The 21,115-nt window shown below is 39.6% G+C and overlaps 1 protein-coding gene across 1 annotated transcript in view; it reads right to left on the reverse strand.

Moving 5' to 3' along the window:
* LOC102482393 (ras-associated and pleckstrin homology domains-containing protein 1) overlaps nt 1-21,115 on the reverse strand; it is a 59,642-nt gene that overhangs the window by 37,828 nt on the left and 699 nt on the right. The window contains exons 2-4 of the mRNA XM_027773660.1: nt 17,778-17,883; nt 15,483-15,988; nt 1,911-1,991 (exon numbers count right to left, since the gene is read on the reverse strand). Of these exons, the coding sequence (XP_027629461.1) occupies nt 1,911-1,991; nt 15,483-15,988; nt 17,778-17,883 (693 nt within the window). The remainder of the gene's footprint in view (nt 1-1,910; nt 1,992-15,482; nt 15,989-17,777; nt 17,884-21,115) is intronic.

The raw sequence follows: 21,115 nt of genomic DNA on the forward strand, positions 1-21,115 counted from the left end.
CACACACCCCTGGCATTGAGTTTTAAGCCCCCGAGTCCAGGACTCGAACCACAGTCGACTACATGGGAGTCCAGTGACATAGCCATTATGCCAACTGCTGGTCCCCATTATGTACTTTAATAGTGGTGGCTGAGCCTTTGTATAACAAAATAGGTACTTATTATAAATCACTTTTTGGTTATTTCTCCTTCATATACAACAAGTGTCAGGACAATACATTCCTTTCAAGAAATAGGTGGGGAGACCAGCAGTAAGCATAATGGCTATGTCGCTGAACTCCTATGTCGCGGTTTCAGTCCTGGACCCTGTGGATTAAACTCACACAGGGCACGTGTGCGTGCGTGCCCAAGATCCCGAGAGGAGAATGGAGGAGAAGGGACTGCAGTGTGGCCATACCCCCTGGGGGGTGATTTCTCACTTTCTATCTCTCTGTCTCTGTCTTTTCGGTGAGCACACGCGCCCTGTTGCAAAAACCTCTCCAAAAAAAAAAGAAAAGAAATAGATAGGTGGATAGATTGCATTATTTGTGAATTCATGTGTGACAGTAAAGATGGTGTTAAATGTTTTTAATAAAAAAGTTTTAGGGCCAAAAAGGACTGAGAACTGCTGCCAGGGCAGAAGTAGCAGACGGCAATGCAAATATTATAGTAAATGGAGCTGATGTTTTAGAACACTGGAAGAGGGAGCGCTAGCATTCAGGTTACAGAATGTTTTCCCTCTGCAGGACATACCTATTAGTACTTGTGAAACCAGTTTCCTTGGTTACTAACAGTGTTTTCAGTATTTATTTATTTATTTATTTAAGAGATTTTTTGCCTTAGGGCACTTGCGCTTGCTGGAGAGAAAGAGGGAGGCAGACACAGTGAGAAGGAAAGTGAGAAATCACCCTCTGGGGGTATGGTCATACTGCTATCCCTTTTCCTCCCAGGATTTTGGGCACACACACACACGTGTCTGATGCGTTATAAGCCACTGGGTCCAGGATTCAAACCTTGGTTGGCCATGCTGGAGTCCAGTGACGTAATTACCATGCCATTTGCTGGTCCCTGTTCTCAGCATTTTTAAAGGATAGGAAGAAAAAGAGAGAGGGAGGAGGAGTTAGAGGAAATCTGATTCAGTTGGGTGGGGTTCAGAGATTTAGGGGCTTTTTTGGTTTCTTTTATTTTGTATGCTTCATAGATGACTTTTGAACAGTACTGTCCAATGAAAATCTGACACAAGCCACAAATGTCATGTAAAATTTTCTAGCTGCCATACTAGTTTTAAAAGGTGAAAAAGAGACATGTTTATGTCTTTCATTTTAACAAAAATATCCAAATTATTATAATCACAATAAGTAATGAATGCAAAAAATATCAACAAGGTATTTTACATTCTTTTTTTCTCCCATACTAAATTTTCAAGATCTAGTATGTATTTTATCCTTACAGCACATCTTACTACCACCAGTGGCTATTAAGGACAGTGTCATATAGGACAGTGCAGCTGTGAAGCACACAGATCAGTCAACCACTGACCAGAAATACATTTTTGAAGAAAGAAAGGTTTTTCAGTTAATTATTAGTCAAGAGTCATTCCATTTGCTATCTCCATTGTGAAGATTAGCTAAAACTGTTAATATCCCAAGAAATTTATAAAAAATCCTTAGCTCTAGAAGAAAAAAGAAAGCACATGGCTTCGAGTTCCAATATAAAAGTTCTCTACATCAGATATTGATCACCTAAATAAGCTCACCATGAGTATTAATATTCTACAGTACCATATCATGAAGTTGGGTATGCTCACTTAATTGGCTTAATTTTACAGGAAATTTGAGGTTACATAACAAGTTTCCATCATTTGGACTTTTAATGAATGCATTCCTCTTTATTTGTATTTTACTAGTCCCATGACATGTTTACAGAACTTACAGGTGCCAGCTCAGCCTGTTCTTCTGTGAAGTCAATATGACGCTTGGCCTGCTTGCTGGGACATCTCAGAGAAATAGCATGCTGTGAAAATGCAGGAAGGAAGAAAATGATAGGTAAAGGAGGTGAAAAGGGCAGCTGTCACTTTCATGCAGGAAGAGAAAAAAGTTCACTGAAATGAAACAAAACAGTAATGAAACAAAACAGCGATGAAAAGTTGCATGCAATTACCCTTTTTTTTATGCAACAATTAGAAAGGTAAGAACCAGGAGATTCTGACTCTTGATCACTGAAGGCTAACCCCACTTTATTTCTGGGCAGTAGAATTCTCTGAAAGACCTATCCAGATATGTCCTGTCGAATTCTTGCTAACGAACCTCTATCAGGCTTGGATCACGGTATGGCAGTACTTTCAATCTTCTCCCCTCACTCCCCTAGGTCATTGCCTTGAAGCCTGTCCGAATCCTCCCTGTTCTTCAAGCTTAGAGCTTCTTCTTCTTCACGTGACTTCCCTTCTCACATTACTAGGAAAATCCTGTCTATCATGAGGCTCTTCACCAAAGTGTATCCTGTCACTACACCTATATATTCTCATTTTTCCCTCTAGCTGTGTGTGAATAAATAGGCTTTTTTCCTCTCCAAAGCTAAGTATGCCCTAGATTCCACTCTTTCTCCTTCCAATAGCTCAGTCTCTGGTAATTAAGATGGGCCCACTGGGGTTGGGAAGAACAAGAAAACCCTTCAATTATTCTGGGTGCCTTCCACTTGCTAAACTATTGTTTTCTCCTCATGACAGGTTTCTTGCATTTATGCTATAGCATACCTCTCCTCCACATCCTAGCTACTTTCTTGTCCTGTAGTATCTTGTAAGCTTTCTTCCCCAAAGCCTTCATCCTTTGACTTACAATGCATTCTGTAATGCATTCATTCATTCACAAAGTCATCAATGACCTTTTAACCAGAATGGTTTTCTGTCTTTCCTATCTTAGCACTTACCACTCTGTACTGAAACTGCTTGTTTTGGTTGTCTGTATCTTTATCCTCCCCACTGTACACGAAATTATAACTTAGTAAGGACGCTGTGTATTCTGTTCCCTTACAGCCCAGTGCACTGCCTCGGCACTCAAATAGTTATGGGATGTATGGGTAATTGACTGTTTCTGCTTGGCCTTCATGCCACGTGACTGGCCAGATCAAGACTTTTTTGTGCTCTCCTCTCTCTGTATTTTCCATAAAACATATTCTGTAACACTATTTTTATGACCACATCAACAGAGGAAGTATCACATCTGTATTGCCAATATCCTTGTTCTCAGGAAACAGAGGCTAAAGTATGAAGGGCTCAAGGGTCATGATAATAGCAACTGGCTTGCAAATGGTTCAGAGAGAAAACATATACAGAGAAGGAACAATGATGTAAACATGGCAAATGTTAAGAATCAGTGACTCGTTAATGAGGTTTCTGAATTCCTTGTACCGTTCTTTCAAGTTTTATAAGTTTGACATTTTAAAATAAAGGTTTTTCTTTTTTAATCTATCGTTTTTAAACTCAATCTTACAAAAGGCTCCCAAATTTCCAAATGCTTACTGGTTATATTTTTAAAAATCTAAATGTATTTAATAAGCGACGATTGCCTGTATAACATATTAAACAGTATAATGAAACACTATTACATATGAAAATTCAATGTCCTTACCAGAAAAGAATATACATACGTGAAGTGACAAAAACACAAGTTGGTACACAGAAACGAAGATTAAAACTTAATTTATGTTATATTAACAAAAATGGAAAGAGATTATGGAATCATATAGTGTATTTAATGTTAATTAGGGTTCATCCCATAAAGTACCTAAACATTTTCCTATAGAAAATTACTACTTGTCCCAAATCTTTCCTTCATGAATCTAAAAGCTGTGCTAAAACATGTAAGGAAAATGAATTCCAAGAGCAATTTGCCATATAAATTTTCCCCTATACTTCTCAATTTCAAAAGCTTTCATTGTGTTGTAAAGTTTCAAATTTTCTATCAATCTTTCAAAAACTCTCCAAAACCTCTGTAAAATTAAACATTCTTGAGCTGAACCTATAAGATGTTAAAATGAAGTACTATCTACAAGTTACAATTCTTGGGATGGCTGTGGGAGGGAACATATTACAAAAAGCACTAGGGACTGGCAGGTGGTGTGGTTAAGGGCACTGGACTCCTACATGGCTGACTGCGGTTCGAGTCCCAGACCTGGTGCTTTCTTGCTCTCTCTCTTGCTCTCACTCACTCTATCCCTCTCTGGTCAAATAAAAATAAATACACAGATAAATAAAGTTAAATAAAATAATTAAAAAAAAAAACTAGTTAAAAAAAAAAAGCACTGATCTGAACATAGGAGTCAAACCTATGAAATGCCCTTGTGCTGCAGTGGCAGTTACAAATAAAACACTTCCTTGCGTTAGCACTTTAGATTACAACTGAAAGAAAGTGGAGGTTCATGACCACCCATTAGTGTTCTGGTAAAACTGATTTACATTCATCTTTTACTTAAATATGTGTTTTTCACAAATCTTATGCTAAAAGTAAGCAAAACATGATGGTTCATAATGCAGATCATGGGGCTAGAGTGCCTGGGTTCAAGTCTCAGAATCCTTACTAGCAGTAGGATGCTGGGCTAACTATTTAACCCATTTCCTCATTCCACAGGGCAGTAATAATTTATCTCCAAAGGCTGCCATAAGGATTAAATAAGTGAAAAAACGATTACTAAAGAGTAGAAAACTGCCACTTCTTGCCTGAATTTTATTCGAGCCTTTAGTATAGAGCTAGATTAGGGCTGTTACATTTTGACTTCAAATACTTAAAAATATAAGAACACACCACAAGATGGGGTTGTTACTACACAAATCTCTGTTTTTCTCCTGTCCACGTAGTTGTGTGTCTAGAGCACTGTCTTGATTTTCTCAATTCTGTGGTGAAGCAACATTTTAAGGTAGTATGGGCGCTATTACCTGATTGTTTGGGTTCAAATCCTTGAACAGAATTCACTGTCTCAGTTTCTTTCACTGTAAAAGAGGGATACTGCTATCTATTCCACAAGGTGCTGTGCAACAGTGCATAAAGTAAGACAGGGAAAGGATAATACCTAAGGTAGAGTAAGCACTCAACAGAGCAGTGGCTGTTACTTTCCATCCCCCTCCCCTGTTGTCTCTATGTTCCTCTCCTTTTACTGACCATTATATAGCCAGGAAGTGTCTGACTGCTCTTTTTTTTTTTTTTTTTTTTTTTCCTTTTTAAGATTTTTGCCATACAATACATATGCTTGCTAGAGAGAGTGAGAAGGAAATCACCTCCCGGGGGGATGGACATGGTGTAATTTTCAAACTGCCGGGTCCAGGACTTTAACCACAGTTGGACATGTGGGAGTCCAGTGCCTTAGTCACTATGCCACCTGCTGGCTCCTGTCTGACTGCACTTAAAACTATTTCTTAGATATTTTATAATCTCAATTTTAGAAGAAAAAGAAGAATATATTTCTACTCTTGTTAAAAAAAAAAAGTCTTTCACCAGCCCTCCCCCAAATACAAAATAAACCAGAAAAATAAAACAGATCTAAAACAAAATAAATACATTATTTACTTCTGCAGAGAGGAAAACCTGCAGATTTCCAAGAAATACATACAATAAGAATCAAAGCATACATGCCAATGTTGAATGGAGGGGTATGTCTGAAAAACGTCTACACCAACCAGACTTTTTCTCTACCCTCACCAGATCTTCAGCCTCTTCTTTCACCTGATACCTATTCCTTCTGTTACTAACATCACTATGTCAGTGAAATCTGGAATTAAACACCAAATTGGTGCACATGAATAAATTTCAGTGAAATGAAAACACTAGATTTTTCAGAGAAATGTCATGCAATAAATGAGAAATCAATAACTCGAACCATGGTCAACTTGATGGGGGTCCAGTGACATAACCATTATGCCATCTGCTGGTCCCTACTATCAAGTTCTCTTAAGTTAGCAAAATTTTTGCTAACCATTCACATATGCAGGACTCCTAAAGGTTACCAGAAAGCCCTGTGCTCCTTCTCAGTTAATACTTTAATAAAAGATTATGTTTGCTAAGAATAACTTGGGGCGTCAATGTCAGTGTGTTTGCCCCACACATCCACGCACTATGAACACAATTGCTGTTTTCTTTCCAACATCTCAAAACTTCTACCGAATTAGCTCTTAACATATTTCTGGAAGATGAAGGCAGGAGAGGAATTGCATCGAAGCTATGAAAAACTGTGTTGTACATCATAAGTTTTAACAGCATGTCCATTAAAAATTTCATTACAAAATCCTTTCTATGGGGACCAGCAGTTAGTGTAATGGCTATGTTGTTGGACTCTCATGTAGTCGACCGCCGTTCGCGTCCTGGACCCGGTGGCTTAAAACTCACGCCGGGCACGTGTGCGTGCAAGCCCAAGATCTTGAGAGGAGAATGGAGGAGAAGGGATTGCAGCGTGGCCATCCTCCCGGGGGCTGATCTCTCACTTTCTATCTCTCTGTTTCTCTGTCTGGCGAGTGCACGCGCCCTAGAGCAAAAACCTCTCAAAAAAAAAAAAATCCTTTCTATGTGAGGAAAGCAGTTACAAATTCCAAAAGGTTTTTGTTTGTTTGCTTTTTGCTATAGGGTGTGTGCATGCCAGAAAGAGAGACAGAAAGCAAGAAATCACCCCCTGAGGGGATGGCCACACCGCAGTCCCTTCTCCTCCATTCTCCTCTCCGGATCTTGGGCACACACGCACACGCGCCCGGCATTGAGTTTAAGCCACCGGAGCCAGGACCTCGAACCGCACTTGACTACATGGGAGTTCAGTGACATAGCCATTACACCAACTGCTGGCCCCTAAATTCCAAAAGTTTCAAAAGCTCAGACTCTGAGCAATTTTTCCTCATCATAACATTTATAATACAATCAAGATTTTTTTTTTTTTTTTGAGTTTTTTGCTATAGGGAGAATGTACTTACTGGAGAGACAGGGACAGAAAGTGAGAAATCATCCCCCAGGGAGTATGTCCACACCATAATCCCATCTCTTCCACTCTCCTCTAGGTATTTTGGACATGCACGTACATGTGCCTGGCCTGAGTTTTAAGTCGCCTGGCCTGGAACTCGAACCATGGTCAATTTCTCGGGGGCCCAGTGACATAACCATTATGCCATCTGCTGGTCCCTACTATCAAGTTCTCTTAAGTTAGCAAAATTTTTGAATCTGCTATAAACTATAGTAGTAGCTTTAAAAAGAATTTTCACTTTAAAAATACACTTTCAAGTATAAAATTCCAAATTCCAAAGAATCATTCAATCATTCCCAGCAGAAAAATAAGTATAAGCATACGGTTTAGTACTAGCCTTTAATCAGTAAATCCTATTTCATATAAAGTTTATAACATACAAAAACCATTTAAATTCACAAATTGTCTAATTGAAAAGTTTTATCTGTTAACTTGAAGAGAAGCACCGTGAAGACAAGTAAATAAATGAAGAGCCTTGTTTAGAATGTACTTCAAACACAGTGGGTTATAATTTCAGAAAGCTAGCAAATAATCATTATTGCTGATGAACTCCACGAGAACATGAACTGAATTTTCCTACACTTCATCTGTACGCACAGTGATGCTCAATGCTGGGGATATGCTCTGAGAGATGTGTGGATAGATGACTTCACTGCTGCGCAAACATCGTGGAGTACCCTCAGCTGAACCCAGGTGGCACAGCCGACTACACGTCCAGACTACAGGGAGCAGACTACGTGCCTATGGGATCGTTGTCAAATATGTGCTCGTCACCAATAGAAATGTCATGCAGCACGTGACTGCACATTCACGGAGATTGTTTTTATACTAAGATGTTCTTCAACATTCAAAAAAATACTAATTTTGAACAATCACCTCCATTTTATTTGAAAGATTTTAATGAAAACCAGGAAGCCAAAGTTATAGTTTTAAACTGCAACGCAGACTTCTCAGTTATGTGACCTATATAATCTCTTCAGTCTTGGCGTTGATGGGTAATGCACCTACCAAAGGAGTAGTATGAGGCTTAAGTAGAATAACATACGTGAACTGCCTGGAACACAGAATTTGACCAAAGCCAAGCAAGAGAGAGGCAGGACAAAAAGACTGGCTCTTTGTGATGTGAAACAGTACTGTGCCTATCCTTGGTGGCTTTCAGAAAGCAAGGAGGTAGGAAGATATGACACAGCATCATATTTTTAGGTGGCAATTTGACTACCAATATCCCTGAGATAAAACAGTAACATCTCAAAGTGATTCTTGTAATTGGTATTTGATTCGGTAAACTTCAGTTAAAGTAGCTAATGTACCCTGGGTTTCTCAAAAACAGTGAGGTATAATTACTAGAGAACCTAGTTGTAGACAAACGTTTCACTAGTAGAGTTTTCACATATGTTTCTTCACTTGTGACACTCCACTCACTATCTTGAAGGAAACAACTGCTGATAATTTTAGAGTGTAGGTTTCTGGATAAAGACAGTGGATTAAATATGTGTGTATATTTGTTTATTCAAATTTTCGAGTCTTCATTTTATTTTATATATATATAGATTTTTGCTATAGGGTACATGCACTCGCCAGAGAGACAGAGAGAAGAAAACAATAAATCACCCCCAGGGGCGATTGGCTGTGCCACAATCCCTTCTCCTCCATTCTCCTCTCAGTATTTTGGGCACACATGCACATGTGCCCGGCATGAGTTTTAAGTCGCTGGGTCTGGGACTTGAATCACGGTCAACTATGTGGGAGTCCAGTGACATAACTGTTATACCATCTGCTGGTCCCTTGAATGCTTCTAATGAGACAAATGCTGTTCTAGGTGTTAACAATACATAAAAGAAAAAAAAAATTAAGGAAATCCCCCTTCTCATAAAGCTTAAAGTAGAAGACAGATGAACAGAATGAAGTTAAAAAAGAGAAAAGTGGAAAAGGGATATAAAAAGTAATCATAGGGCAGGTGAAGGGGAACTCAATTTTTAAATAGTACAATCATAGAAGGTGTCACAGAGGCTGGTCCTATAGCTTAGTGGTTCAGCAAATCAGATCCCATATGGCCGACTGTGGTTTGAGTCCCAGTTCCAGTAGTACTGGGCTTGTGCACATATGCGTGCCCAAAATCATGATGGGAGAGAGGAATGGAAAAGGAACTTCACACGACCACAGCTCATTTGGGGGTGCTTTCTCTTTGGTGAGCATATAAGCCCTCTGGCAATTAAAAAATATATGTATATTTTAAAGCTTTACTCAGAAAGTGACATTTCAGCAAATCCTGAAGGAAGGCAGTAAGTGGATATATCATGCAAATAACTGAGGAAGGGTGTCCAGGCAAGAGACCAAACAGAAAGGCCATGAGGCAGGCTCTGACTGCTGACAAAGAACGAGTAGGAGACAGCATGGCTGGCAGAAGAAGAGAAGAGAAGAGAAACAGGGTCAGAGGTAATGGGAAAACAGATCAGGTGAGACCCTGCAGGCCACTGGAGGAGTTTGGGGTTTACTATAAGTAGGACAGAAAGCCTTTTGGGTAGAGAAAAGATTATCTGACTTAACTTTTTCTTTCTTCCTTTTTTTTTTTTTTTTTAAGAGATTTTCCCCTTAGAGTTTGTGCACTCACCAGAGAAAAGAGAGGCAGAAACAGTGAGAGGGAAAGTGAGAAATTACCCCCTGGCAGGATAGCCATGCCACAATCCCTTCTCTTCCATTCTCCTTCTGGGATCTTGGGCATGCACACACATGCACCTGGTATGAGTTTCAAGCCACCAGGTTCAGGACTTGAACTGCGGTTGGCAATGTGGGAGTCCAAAGATATAACCACTATGCCATCTGCTGCCCCCTCCCCCTGACTCAATCTTTTAACAGGATCACCCTGGCTGCATACCTGAGGACTGTGAAAAGAAAAAAAAATGTGAATGTAGGCAGGCCAGCTGCCAGGCTACTGAAACATCTAACCCAGCTGATGTTGGCCTGGCAAAGCAATCACATTTTAGGTATATCCTGAAGGTAAAGCTGGAAGAATGGGAAGGGGAGGTGGAAAGAACAAGATAAGATAAAGCTTCCAAAGGAGCTGGCTTGAGAACTGGAGGATGGAATAGCCATTAATTGAGAAGGAGAAGGCAGTTAGAGAAGCACACCTGGAGATCAGGGCTTCAGGTTTAGGCCAGTTAAATTTGAGCTATCTATCAGACATCCAAATAGAGAGGTTGATTAGATATGAAAACGTATGTGTCTGGAGCTCAGGAGAGAAGCTGGCCTAAGATTCTCATATTTCCTTGAATCTAAGGTGACTAGATGTTGGCACTTTCTTGATCTTTGTCAGAAACTGCCAGCAAAAGGCTTCACATAATATGCTTGGTTAGCTTGCTGACACTGACGGATCAATGCCACCTGATTTAGAACTTGGTTTCTCAGCTGGGCACTACTTTGGGATCATCGTGTATAGGAGGGGTTGTCCTCTGTACCACACGGTGTTTAGTACCACCTCTAGCCTCTGCCCACTGTATGCCAGTAGCTTCCCCACCCATGGTATATGGGTAAGATAAAAACAAATAGGTATGGATAGATGGAGTCTGAGGACTAGGCCTTGGGCCATGCCATGGTGAAGGAGGAGACCAAGGTCTGAACCTGTTAAGGGTGCTTCTTGCTCTCTATTTCACACACATTTGTACACACACACTTTCTATCATGAATAACCTTTTTTTGTAAAAAGTTGAAGACAGAAAGAGACTGAGAAGGAATGACTTAGGAGCTATACTCCCTCCCTGAACCCCACAAAAAATGGGGGAGAGGGATTACTATTCTGTTAATGATAATATCACAAGAAATCAATGACAAAATACTCCAAGTTAGAAAACATTTGGGGACCAGCAGATGGCCTAATGGTTAAATCATCAGGCTCCCACATAGTTGACCATAGTTCGAGTCCTAGACCCAGAGGCTTAAAATTCACGCCAGGCACATGTGTGTGCCCAAAATCTTGAGACAAGAAAGGAGAAGGGATTGTAGAGTGGCCTTCCCCCCTGAGGGGGGGGTGATTTCTCACTTTCTGTCTCTGTCTCTGTTTCTCCAGTGAGCACACGTGCCCTATAGCAAAAATCTCTATTAAAAAAAAAAATTGGCTGAGTGATAAACAACTTAGCAGACTCAAGAAAAGCTGAATGCTGAGCCAGCACTGGAGAAATGCACGGGAGAACCCTGATTTACATCGTGCAACCTCAAAGTCCCCAGAGGCAGCAATAAAAATATCAGTGGGACTGAAAAACAGGAAGATTGGTTGAAAGCATATTTTAGAAAGCAGTTAATCCCAATTCCATCCTTTACTTGCCTACTATCGGTGGTCTCAGGATCAGACTGAAAATCACTCACAGGGCCCAACAGACCACAGTCTGGCACCAGTTTCACTCAGCTCTCCAGTGACAGCATACAGGAATGCTAGCAGCATACATGCCATCCTTGCAGGGGGTCAGTACAGTCCACCAGGGGCATATTCTCAACCCAGAAATGAACGAGACCATGTAGGTAAGTGTAGAAATCACCCTGGCTTAAGAAAGCTTTATGCACCATGGGAACACGCAGTACTGTGTAACATCCAATGAGGTTAAAATCCAGGGCCCTCGAGGGATGTGTTTATGCTTTACGGGGACTTACACTGCACACCCGGAAGTTAAGGTCTATGTTTTTTCATTGGCTTATATAGTTTTTCATGGGCAGTCTTCCTCATGTATATGCATTCACCAATCACAAGTCAATTTTATAATAAACATTACTACCTGGAGACATTCTATATTTAATCTTCACCATTCAGTAGTATATGTTTCCAGGAAAGGAATGCCAGGAGAAAAACCCAAGGTCATTCTTTCTTTCTTTCTTTCTTTCTTTCTTTTTTTTTTAAGAGAGATTTTTGCTTTAGGCTACATACACTCACCAGAGAGACAGAGACAGAAAGTGAGAAATCCCACCCCTCCAAGGGGAGATGGCCACACCCTTCTCCTCTATTCTCCTCTCAGGATTTTAGGCACAGATGCACATGTGCCCGGCATGAGTTCAGCTGTGCTGTTAACTCTTGCTACTTGAAGCAGCAATCCTCAAGTCAAGGTGGTTTTGTTCACAGGGAACATGTTACAAAGCCTGCAGACATTTTTAGTTGTCACAACTGGAGGGAGTGTGTGTGCAACTGCCCTTTTGTGGGTAGAAGCCAGTGTATGCTCAACCTCTTACAATACGCACGACAGTCCCTCACACCAGAAAATTAGCTAGCCCAAAATGTCAATAGGGCAGATGGCATAGGAACACTCATCTAGAAGGGTCAGATGGAAGTTCATGTATTGAACCCTGAACACCACCCTGTTCTAATGCTGGCTGTCAGGCATAAGCCTTGCAAGCAGGAAGGTGGAAGAATCGTCTCTGGAGAAGCTCACTAGCCCAGAAGAAAAGACCTAAGAATAACTGTAAAGACTGTGAGGGGGGGAAACAGCCATTGGCGTAATGGCTATGTTGCTGGACTCTCATGTAGTTGACTACGGTTTGAGTTCCAGACCTGGTGGCTTAAACTCACGCCAGGCACGTGTACATGCGTGCTCAAGATCCCAAGAGGAGAATGGAGGAGAAGGGATTGCAACGTCGCCATCCCCCAGGGGGTGATTTATCACTTTCTGGCGAATGTATGCACCCTATAGCAAAAACCTCTCCAAAACAAAAGACTGTGTGTGGGGGGGATAAAACCAACAACAACAAAATATACAAAACAGAAAACAAATGTAAGAAAGTGAAAGTAACAGAACATTAATTCTGTTTGAACCAAATGAGAGATTTAATCAATTGGGGGGAAGTATGGAGTTGAGATAATGATAAACATAGAAACTTAATTGTTTTTAAATTTAAGGATAATTATTAATTTCAGAAAAAGCAAAATGATGTCCTAGAAAGGAAATATAGTGAGATTATTCCAAGTTTACCAGTAAATTACAAATATTTAGTCATTATAACATAAACATTGGATATTAACACAGTGTTATGGGTTAATAAAATATTAGCGAATGGAGATATAGGAGGAGACAAGTCAGGGAAATTGTCTACAGACAGCTATATCTTCATCTTCCAGAGTGAAAAGTCAGTAGACACACTTACAACTGAAAAAAATAAATCAAGAAATAGCGATACAAATGCAGATCTCAGGATCCAGCATTAAATGCCGTAAGAATTGGCCAAAGGAACAGAAATGCTTACCTCTGGGAGCAGAATATGAGGTCTGAGTGCTGGAGACAGTTTTCCGTGATTAATCCCTCATAAGTTACTGACTATAAATAGTTTTCATAGAACAATTTAACTCCATGCATGGAAAACTAATTAAAATACTTAAAAAATATATTTGATTTTAAAGAGAATTTGATACATGGGTTTGAGATCCATGAAGCTTGCCTCCAATTACTTGATTTGAATCAGAACAGACTAGACTCAGAAAAAAAGCATAGTGAAGCAAGTTCCAGTTTTCTTAAATAACTTTTATTCCTCTGGGCAAGGCAGAAGAGTAGGCTAGACAGATAGGACTACCCTCTTTCTTTTACTCTCTTTCCCAATTCCTGGATTACTCAGCAAACCTTAGTCTTAAATTAAACCACTGAATACCAATAATCCTTGACCACAGATATCACTAGAGGATTTTGCTGGGAGAGGGGGACTTTTCACTTTTTATTTTACTAGTCATTTACTGTTTGAACTTTTTAGAACGAGTGTATTTTACAGACAGAAAGACACATAAACACACATTAGAAAATCCTTAATGATTAGTTTATAACCTGTCTCAACTCAAAATAATCTGACTGGCAGGAATTAATATTAACATACAAAATGGAGAATGACCAAGAACATACAACCCTATTAAAATATTGCTCATGTCATAGCAGGTGAATTGAAAAGACATGAAATGATACATACTAAGTAGCTGGCACTAAATATAATCGCCAAATATCAGAAAATAGAAGTCACTTTTTAGTTCTTTATACAATATAATACATGACACTTATATGAATTTTGTCTTAAAAAAACTAAAGTTTGGGAACCAGCAGTTTGCGTAATGGCTGTTGCTGGACTCACATGTAGTTGACCGCAGTTCGCGTCTCAGACCCGGTGGCTTAAAACTCACGCCGGGCGCGTGTGCGTGCGTGCCCAAGATCCCAAGAGGAGAATGGAGGAGAAGGGATTGCGGTGTGACCATCCCCCCTGGGGGGTGATTTCTCGCTTTCTGTCTCTATATCTCTCTCTGTCTGTCTGGTGAGCGCATGCACCCTATAGCAAAAACAACCTCTCAAAAAAAAAAAACAAAAGACAAAAAACAAAAAACAGAAAACTAAAGTTTATTCTTTACATTGATATAATTTGCTATCTTTCGTTGCAAGAAAACTAAAAAGTTTGTCTCCAAACCACCATGATTCATACTTCTTTTGTATGCCTAGTACCTGGAACATAGCTAACCACCCAGGAAGGTAGCAAGAGTCACTGACTGATGTAAATTAATCTAAAGAATTAAATCAATTGAGGGGGAAAATCCACTGATTTCAAATAATTGTATGAATTTTAAATTTTTCTATAGTTCCTTGGACAATGTTTTACCAGATTTTACTTTAGTATTTATTATTTATAAACAGATTCTTTTACTCTGAATTTGAGAATGCTGTAAACATAAGCTTATTGCAAAGGCTGACTTTATTTAGTCTCGAGTGTTATTCTTTCTTGCTGCTACTCTGTAACAGAACTGCCAACACTTGAGGAAAATAACTTAATACAAAATGTTCTTTCACTAAACTCTGCTCTTGTTCAACTTTTTACTACCACAAGTTCATTCTCTACCCTCACCCCATGACACTAAGAATCTGTTCATGTATGCTACAGAATGTCTGAACCACCCTCTGAGGAAGGTGGACCCAGAACCACTAACTCCTTAGCACTACTCCAGTACTCCAAGTACTATTAACTTATGAAGAATTGATGAGAGGTTGAACAGCTGATCTAGGTCCTATGGGTAGAGAGGCAAAGCAAAAACTCAGAACTGAGTTTTCTGATTCCAAGTCCAGAGGCTCCTTCCATTATACCACACTGACTTTTTAATAATACCATGGAGTGGGACCAGCAGTTGGAGTAATAGCTATATTGCTGGACTCCTATTTAGTCAACTGCAGTTCAAGTCCGGCTTAAACTCACACTGGGCATGTGTGCGTGCATGCCCAAGATCCTGAGAGGAGAATGGAGGCGAAGGGACTGTGGCGTGGCCATCCCCCCTGGGGGTGATTACTTGCTCTCTCTCTGTCTTTCTGGCGAGCGCACGCGCTCTATAGCAAAAACCTCTCCAAAAAAATAAAGTTCCATTTGTAGTCTGATTTTAAAACTTACTTAGCTCAGAGGTTATCTTTGGCAAATTTTAAGTACAGAAGAACTAAAAGGTAAAGTAAAACTACATTCTTTTCATATCATTTTCCCCTTATTTTAATACTGAAGTACCAGGAAACAGTTCCATCTATTTACCTCTGTAATTGGCTGTCCCTGATGTGTCAAATCCAGTTCTTGAGGGCGTGCCACTTTATCAATATCCAAAGAGTCCATGCTGGAGGCTGCAGAAGTGATGCTGGAACGCGAGGAGTTACTGATGGAGCGCACATCAGCATCACTCACTGTGCCTGCCGATGCGGTTCTTCTGTGCTGATTAGTCACTAAGGGCTTGGTATCTTCTAGTACAGACTGCTGAGCAGCCTCGTCCATGCTTAAGGAGGCCTGTTCTAATTGAGCAGTGATGTCGTCCAGGGAGTAGTTGGCATGGGAAGGTTTAGTGATCCTGTTAGCTGAGGAAGGTAATCCTTTCAAGGTGCCATGTTTTGATGTATGTCGGCTAGTAGGCAATTTCTGAGCAGCTTTTGTTTCTGTGATTTGACGCTTACTGTTTCCTGAACCAATGCTGCTGAGCTCCTGCTCTATAGAGCAAAGATCGGCCATCAGAGCATCCAGATCCACAGTCTCTCCCTGATTCAGAGCTTCTGCAATGAACAACACATAAAATGTTTCTGGAACACATTTCATTAGCATTTATACTGTCTATTAGTACTATAAATTAGTCTATAAATACAAGAGAAGAAGCGAAAGAATTCATCTCTTTGGGCCTCAATCCAATCACATACATTATTTTTAAGTTTTTCATTTGCTTTTAATGCCAATAGAAGTTTTTAGAAGCAAACAGTCCATCTTTTAAGATTTGCAGTAGTCAAAGAAAAATAAAAATATGAGTTCAAAGATAAATATAATACAAAAATCTTGTGCTGTTTCATGTTTGTTTATTTTTGTTGTAGGGTGCATATGCTTGTCAGAGAGACAGAGAGAGAGAGAGAGAGAGAGAGACGGGGGGGGGCAGGGAGGGAAAGTGCGAAAGCATTCCCCAGGGGAAATGGTAACACTGCAATCTCATCTCTTCTAGTATCCTCTCAGGAACTTGGGCACATGCACATACAGTATGATTTTCAAGCCACTGGGTCTGGGACTCCACCATGCAGTAGCTGTGTGGGATCCAGAGTCCCAAACTTCACACTACCTGCTGGTACCACATTCCATGTTTTTAACCAGAACCTGCATGTAACTTTTTAACAAAGGCTTTAAACGTTGTCAATATGGGGGCAAGCAAGTGGCCTGGTGGTTAAGGACACTGGACTCCCACATGGCAGACTGCAGTTCAAGTCCCAGACCTGGTGGCTTGCTTTCTCACTCTCCCCATCCCTCTCGCTTGCTCTGTCCCTCTCTGGTCAAATTAAAAATAAATGAAATAAAATAAAATAATTCTTTTTTTAAAAAAACCTGTCAATATGATCAGTGCCTTGGTAGAGATGTTAATACTAAAAGAGCTGAGGGTATAAAAAAGTGAAAAATCTTTAAAAAATTACAGACTGAAGCCAGCAGATGGCGTAGAAGCTATGTCGCTGGACTCCCACATGCTGACCACGGTTTAAGTCCTGCAGCTAGTAGCTTGAAACTTACACCAGGTGCATGCCCAAGATCCTGGAAGGAGTGGAGAAGAAGGGACTATGGTGTGCTATTCCCCCAGGGAGTGATTTCTCACTTTCCCTTTCACTGTCTCCTTCTCTCTGGCAAGTGCACCTGCCCTAAGGCAAAAAGCTCTTAAAGAAAAAAAAAATTATAGACTAAAATTTCAATTTCGAATACTACAAATTTGACTAGGTATAGCATACTAAGTAAAGGCCACAGGGGCTGATTTTAAAATTACTAACAGGTAATTTCGCTAAATTTTAATCCAATGGGAAAACAACAATGCTGTGGGGTTCTACCTGAGTATGTACTTTGCCAATTATTAATAAATCAATTTAAAAAACTTTTTTAAAAGAGAGATGTTTGCTATAGGGTGCGTGCACTGTTCAGAGAAACAGAGAGACAGAAAGCAAGAAATTACTCTCTAGGGAAGAAAGGCACATTGCGATCCCTTCTACTCCATTCTCCTCTCGGGATTTTATGCATGTGTGCACACAAGCCTAGCGTTGAGTTTTAAGCTGCCAAGTTTGGAACTCAAACAGGAGTCAATTTCATGGGAGTCAAATGATGTAACCATTACACCATTTGCTGGTCCCAAACTATTTTTAATTATGTTCTAGTTTGCATATTTGTGATCATTTGAATTAATAATACAATGCAGTAATCAAGAAATACAACTCTGTCAAGTTATGCATACAGTTTTTATACTGAATTACACTGGAATATAGCAACACTGCTCCCACATTATATAATAACGTGCTATTTTACATTTTATTTCTAATTATGTCTTACCATTCAAGTTGTATATGGAGAAGCGATAAGAAAAATTGGCCATGTTTGTTTCCTGGCGAAGAGGAGATCTTTTTACTGGTTCCGTGGGCTTGTCAGAATCCAAGCTCTTTAAAATAAAAATTTAATAATATCAAATTCAGGTTTCAATTATATAACAAGACCAAGTTTGTTTTATGAATTGCCACATAATAATGAATAAACCAATTTCTTCTAAGACTAGCCTAAAGAAAAAGCATAATTTGTTTTGCATCTTTTTTTTTTTTTTTTAATTGTCAGAGGGTGTGTGCACTCTCAGGAAACTGAGGTGTAAGAAGAGGGGAGGAAGGAGGGAGATGGGGAGGAGAGAGAGCAAAAGCACCCTATGATAAGACACGGTCACCCCTCAATCTTTTCCCCCCTTTTCTCCTTCCATTCAGGATTTTGGCATGTATGCATACATGCTTGGTGTCTCTTAAACCACCAGGCCTGTAGCTAGCTACATGGGATCCGGCTCCCAGTACACGGTGTTCAACCGCTGTGCTACAGGGCCAGTCTCTCATCACTTTTTTGGTTATACAGATGAATATTCCTTATCTGAAATGCTTAGGACCAGAAGCGTTTTGGATTTTGGAACATTTGTGCATACATGAGATATCTTGGGGATGGGACCCAAGTCTGGACACAAAATCCATTTATGTTTCACATAGCTATGTTACACATAGCCTGAAGGTAACTTTATATGTTTTTTTATTGCAGCATTCTGACTGTGACCTGCCACATGCAGTCAGATGTAGCATTTTGTACATGTGGTATCATGTCAGTGCTCAAAACGTTTCTGATCTGAGGGCCAGTGGTAACACAGCTGGGCCCACACAGGAAAGGTCCTGAAACCTCCCTGAGCATAGGGTACCTGTGCCTATGATCTGGGCCAGCCAATGGGGACCCTGCAACTATCTTTCTGTCACTCTCCTATTCTCATGGGAGAAATACATAATAAATACAAGAAAATTTTTAAAAGGCTCTGAGTTTGGGGCACTTGATATTTCAGATGTTTGGATTAGAGATGCTTAATCTATAGTTACTTTAATTTTTAGACTTATATGTACTTTCAAGGTTCTTGACATAGTTCAGAGTACGTATCTTTTTAAATACATCAAGTATAGCGACTGACCTCATTTTACATAAATTCACTATGAAATAAGTGACATACAGGAATATGGATATGGTATGGTAAGAAATAGAAAGGAACCACGGAGAGAATTCTGTTATCTCTTTCTTAGAAGGGATTGTTTTTGGTTCCGCTTAGTCTCGTTCTTTGGTATGAAGTACTCTGCAGATAAGGGACAGCTCTGAATTCAAAATTAGTTAGACCCAAGACCTTAACACAGAGCACCTAGAACTTCAAACAATGATGGAATATCCTTGTTCTTTGCAAACTCTATCAAGATAAGGGCAAGCTACAACCCAGCCACATAGCCCATGACTAGAATTAGAATTACACTGCAGTTTAGAGCAGGGTGACTTTTCAGTCATATCATCAAATTACTGAATTGATACTTTTTTCCACTCTAACCTTTTTACAATGTGGAAAAAGGTTGATTTACAACAGAGAAATTCAGGGAAAGTATTAGAGGTGTCTATTAAAATAAAATTGCAAATACTAGCATTAGTTTTTTAAAACTTTAATTTCTGTCTAAAGTATCAAATAAGCTTTGAATAAAAATAAATGCTTGATATTCTATTTGTGGAATCACAGAATTAAAGTAGAATGATATGTTCTACTTTAAATGGAGAAAGTATTCACAAATAAATAAAAATGAGGAGTAGAGTCTGAACATTTTAGGAAACTGAGAGAAAAGTCAACTGTGTCAGATAATGACCAGAAGCACAAATAACAATACCCAAAATTACAGAGCACTCCCTTTAATCGGCAGAGGATATAACAGAGGAGTTCTCTCCGCTAACAGACCCTGTAACATATCAAACAACACAAATAAATACTCATTTATCTCAAGATAAAATTATTCCATATAGGGTCGGTCCCACAGCACAGCAGTTAAGTGCTGCAGAGAGGAAGCTGGGTCCGATATTGACTGACTAGAATTTCAGCTCCAATCATGATGACTTGAAAAACATGCTAGAGGGACCAGCAGTTAGTGTAATGGCTATGTCGCCGGACTCCCACGTAGTCGACCACAGTTTGAGTCCTGGATCCGATGGCTTAAACTCACACCAGGTGCATGTGCGTGCCCAAGATCCCGAGAGGAGAATGAAGGAGAAGGGATTGTGGTGTGGCCATCCCCCCTGGGGGGTGATTTCTCGCTTTTTATCTCTCTGTCTCTCTCTGTCTTTCTGGAGAGCGCACGCACCCTATAGTGAAAACCTCTCTGGAAAAAAAAAAAAAAACGCTAGGTGCATGCCTGCATGACTAGAATCCTGATGTGAACTGTGGCATGACCAGGTTCATTGGGGGTGTTTTCTCTCTCTCTCTCTCTCTGCCTTCTCTCTGTCTCTCTCTGGTATACCACTATTTAAATATGCAGCCTAAGGAGTCAGCAGGTGTGGTGGTTAAAGGTGCTGGACTCCCACATGGCCAACCATGGTTCAAGTCTTACTTTCCCTCTCTCTCTCTGGTCAAATTTAAAAAAAAATAATAATAATAAGGTTAAATAAAATAATTCTTTAAAAAATGTAGCCTAAAGTAAAATTTTGTCAGGATTATGGAATCATGCAATAAGAATTATGCACATGTGAAGATATTATTTATGTTATAAAATGTATTCAGATTTACTGTTATGAAATAGATTTGCTAAACTTTAGACTTTTAAACTTTAGGCTTTACAACTTTTTAGCTAGCAATGTCAAATTTATGAAACAGATATTAAGTAACCCCTCTAGATGAACAGTATCTCTGTCATAAATAAATATTTTTAAGATCCTTCAAATAATCATAGAAGATAATATTTTGTGTTTTAGAGTTGTTATTCATCTACTTGTTATTGTTTTTGGACATTTTTCCTTCCTAACAGTATTTTTAAATTTAACTTACACCCATATTTTTATGTCTGCACATTGCAGTTTTATCACACAGTGATGATGTTAAATCCTCAACCAGTTTTTCAAACACTACTTTTTAAAAATAATTTATTTATTAATTTTAATGATTATTTATACACTTACCCACTATTCATCATTTAGATCATGAAGAGACCTTAGCCAGCATGACACACACCTCAGTCCAGCCCAGTTGAGAACATACGCAAATCCTCATCAATAAATAATAAACCATATCCACGTCCCACAAATGCCTTACCTCTCCATTCCCCCCCCCCAAATTTCCTTTCCTCCGCTTTTTCCTC

The sequence above is a fragment of the Tupaia chinensis genome, unplaced genomic scaffold, assembly GCF_000334495.1.
Source record: "Tupaia chinensis unplaced genomic scaffold, TupChi_1.0 Scaffold000361_2, whole genome shotgun sequence".
NCBI lineage: Eukaryota > Metazoa > Chordata > Mammalia > Scandentia > Tupaiidae > Tupaia > Tupaia belangeri.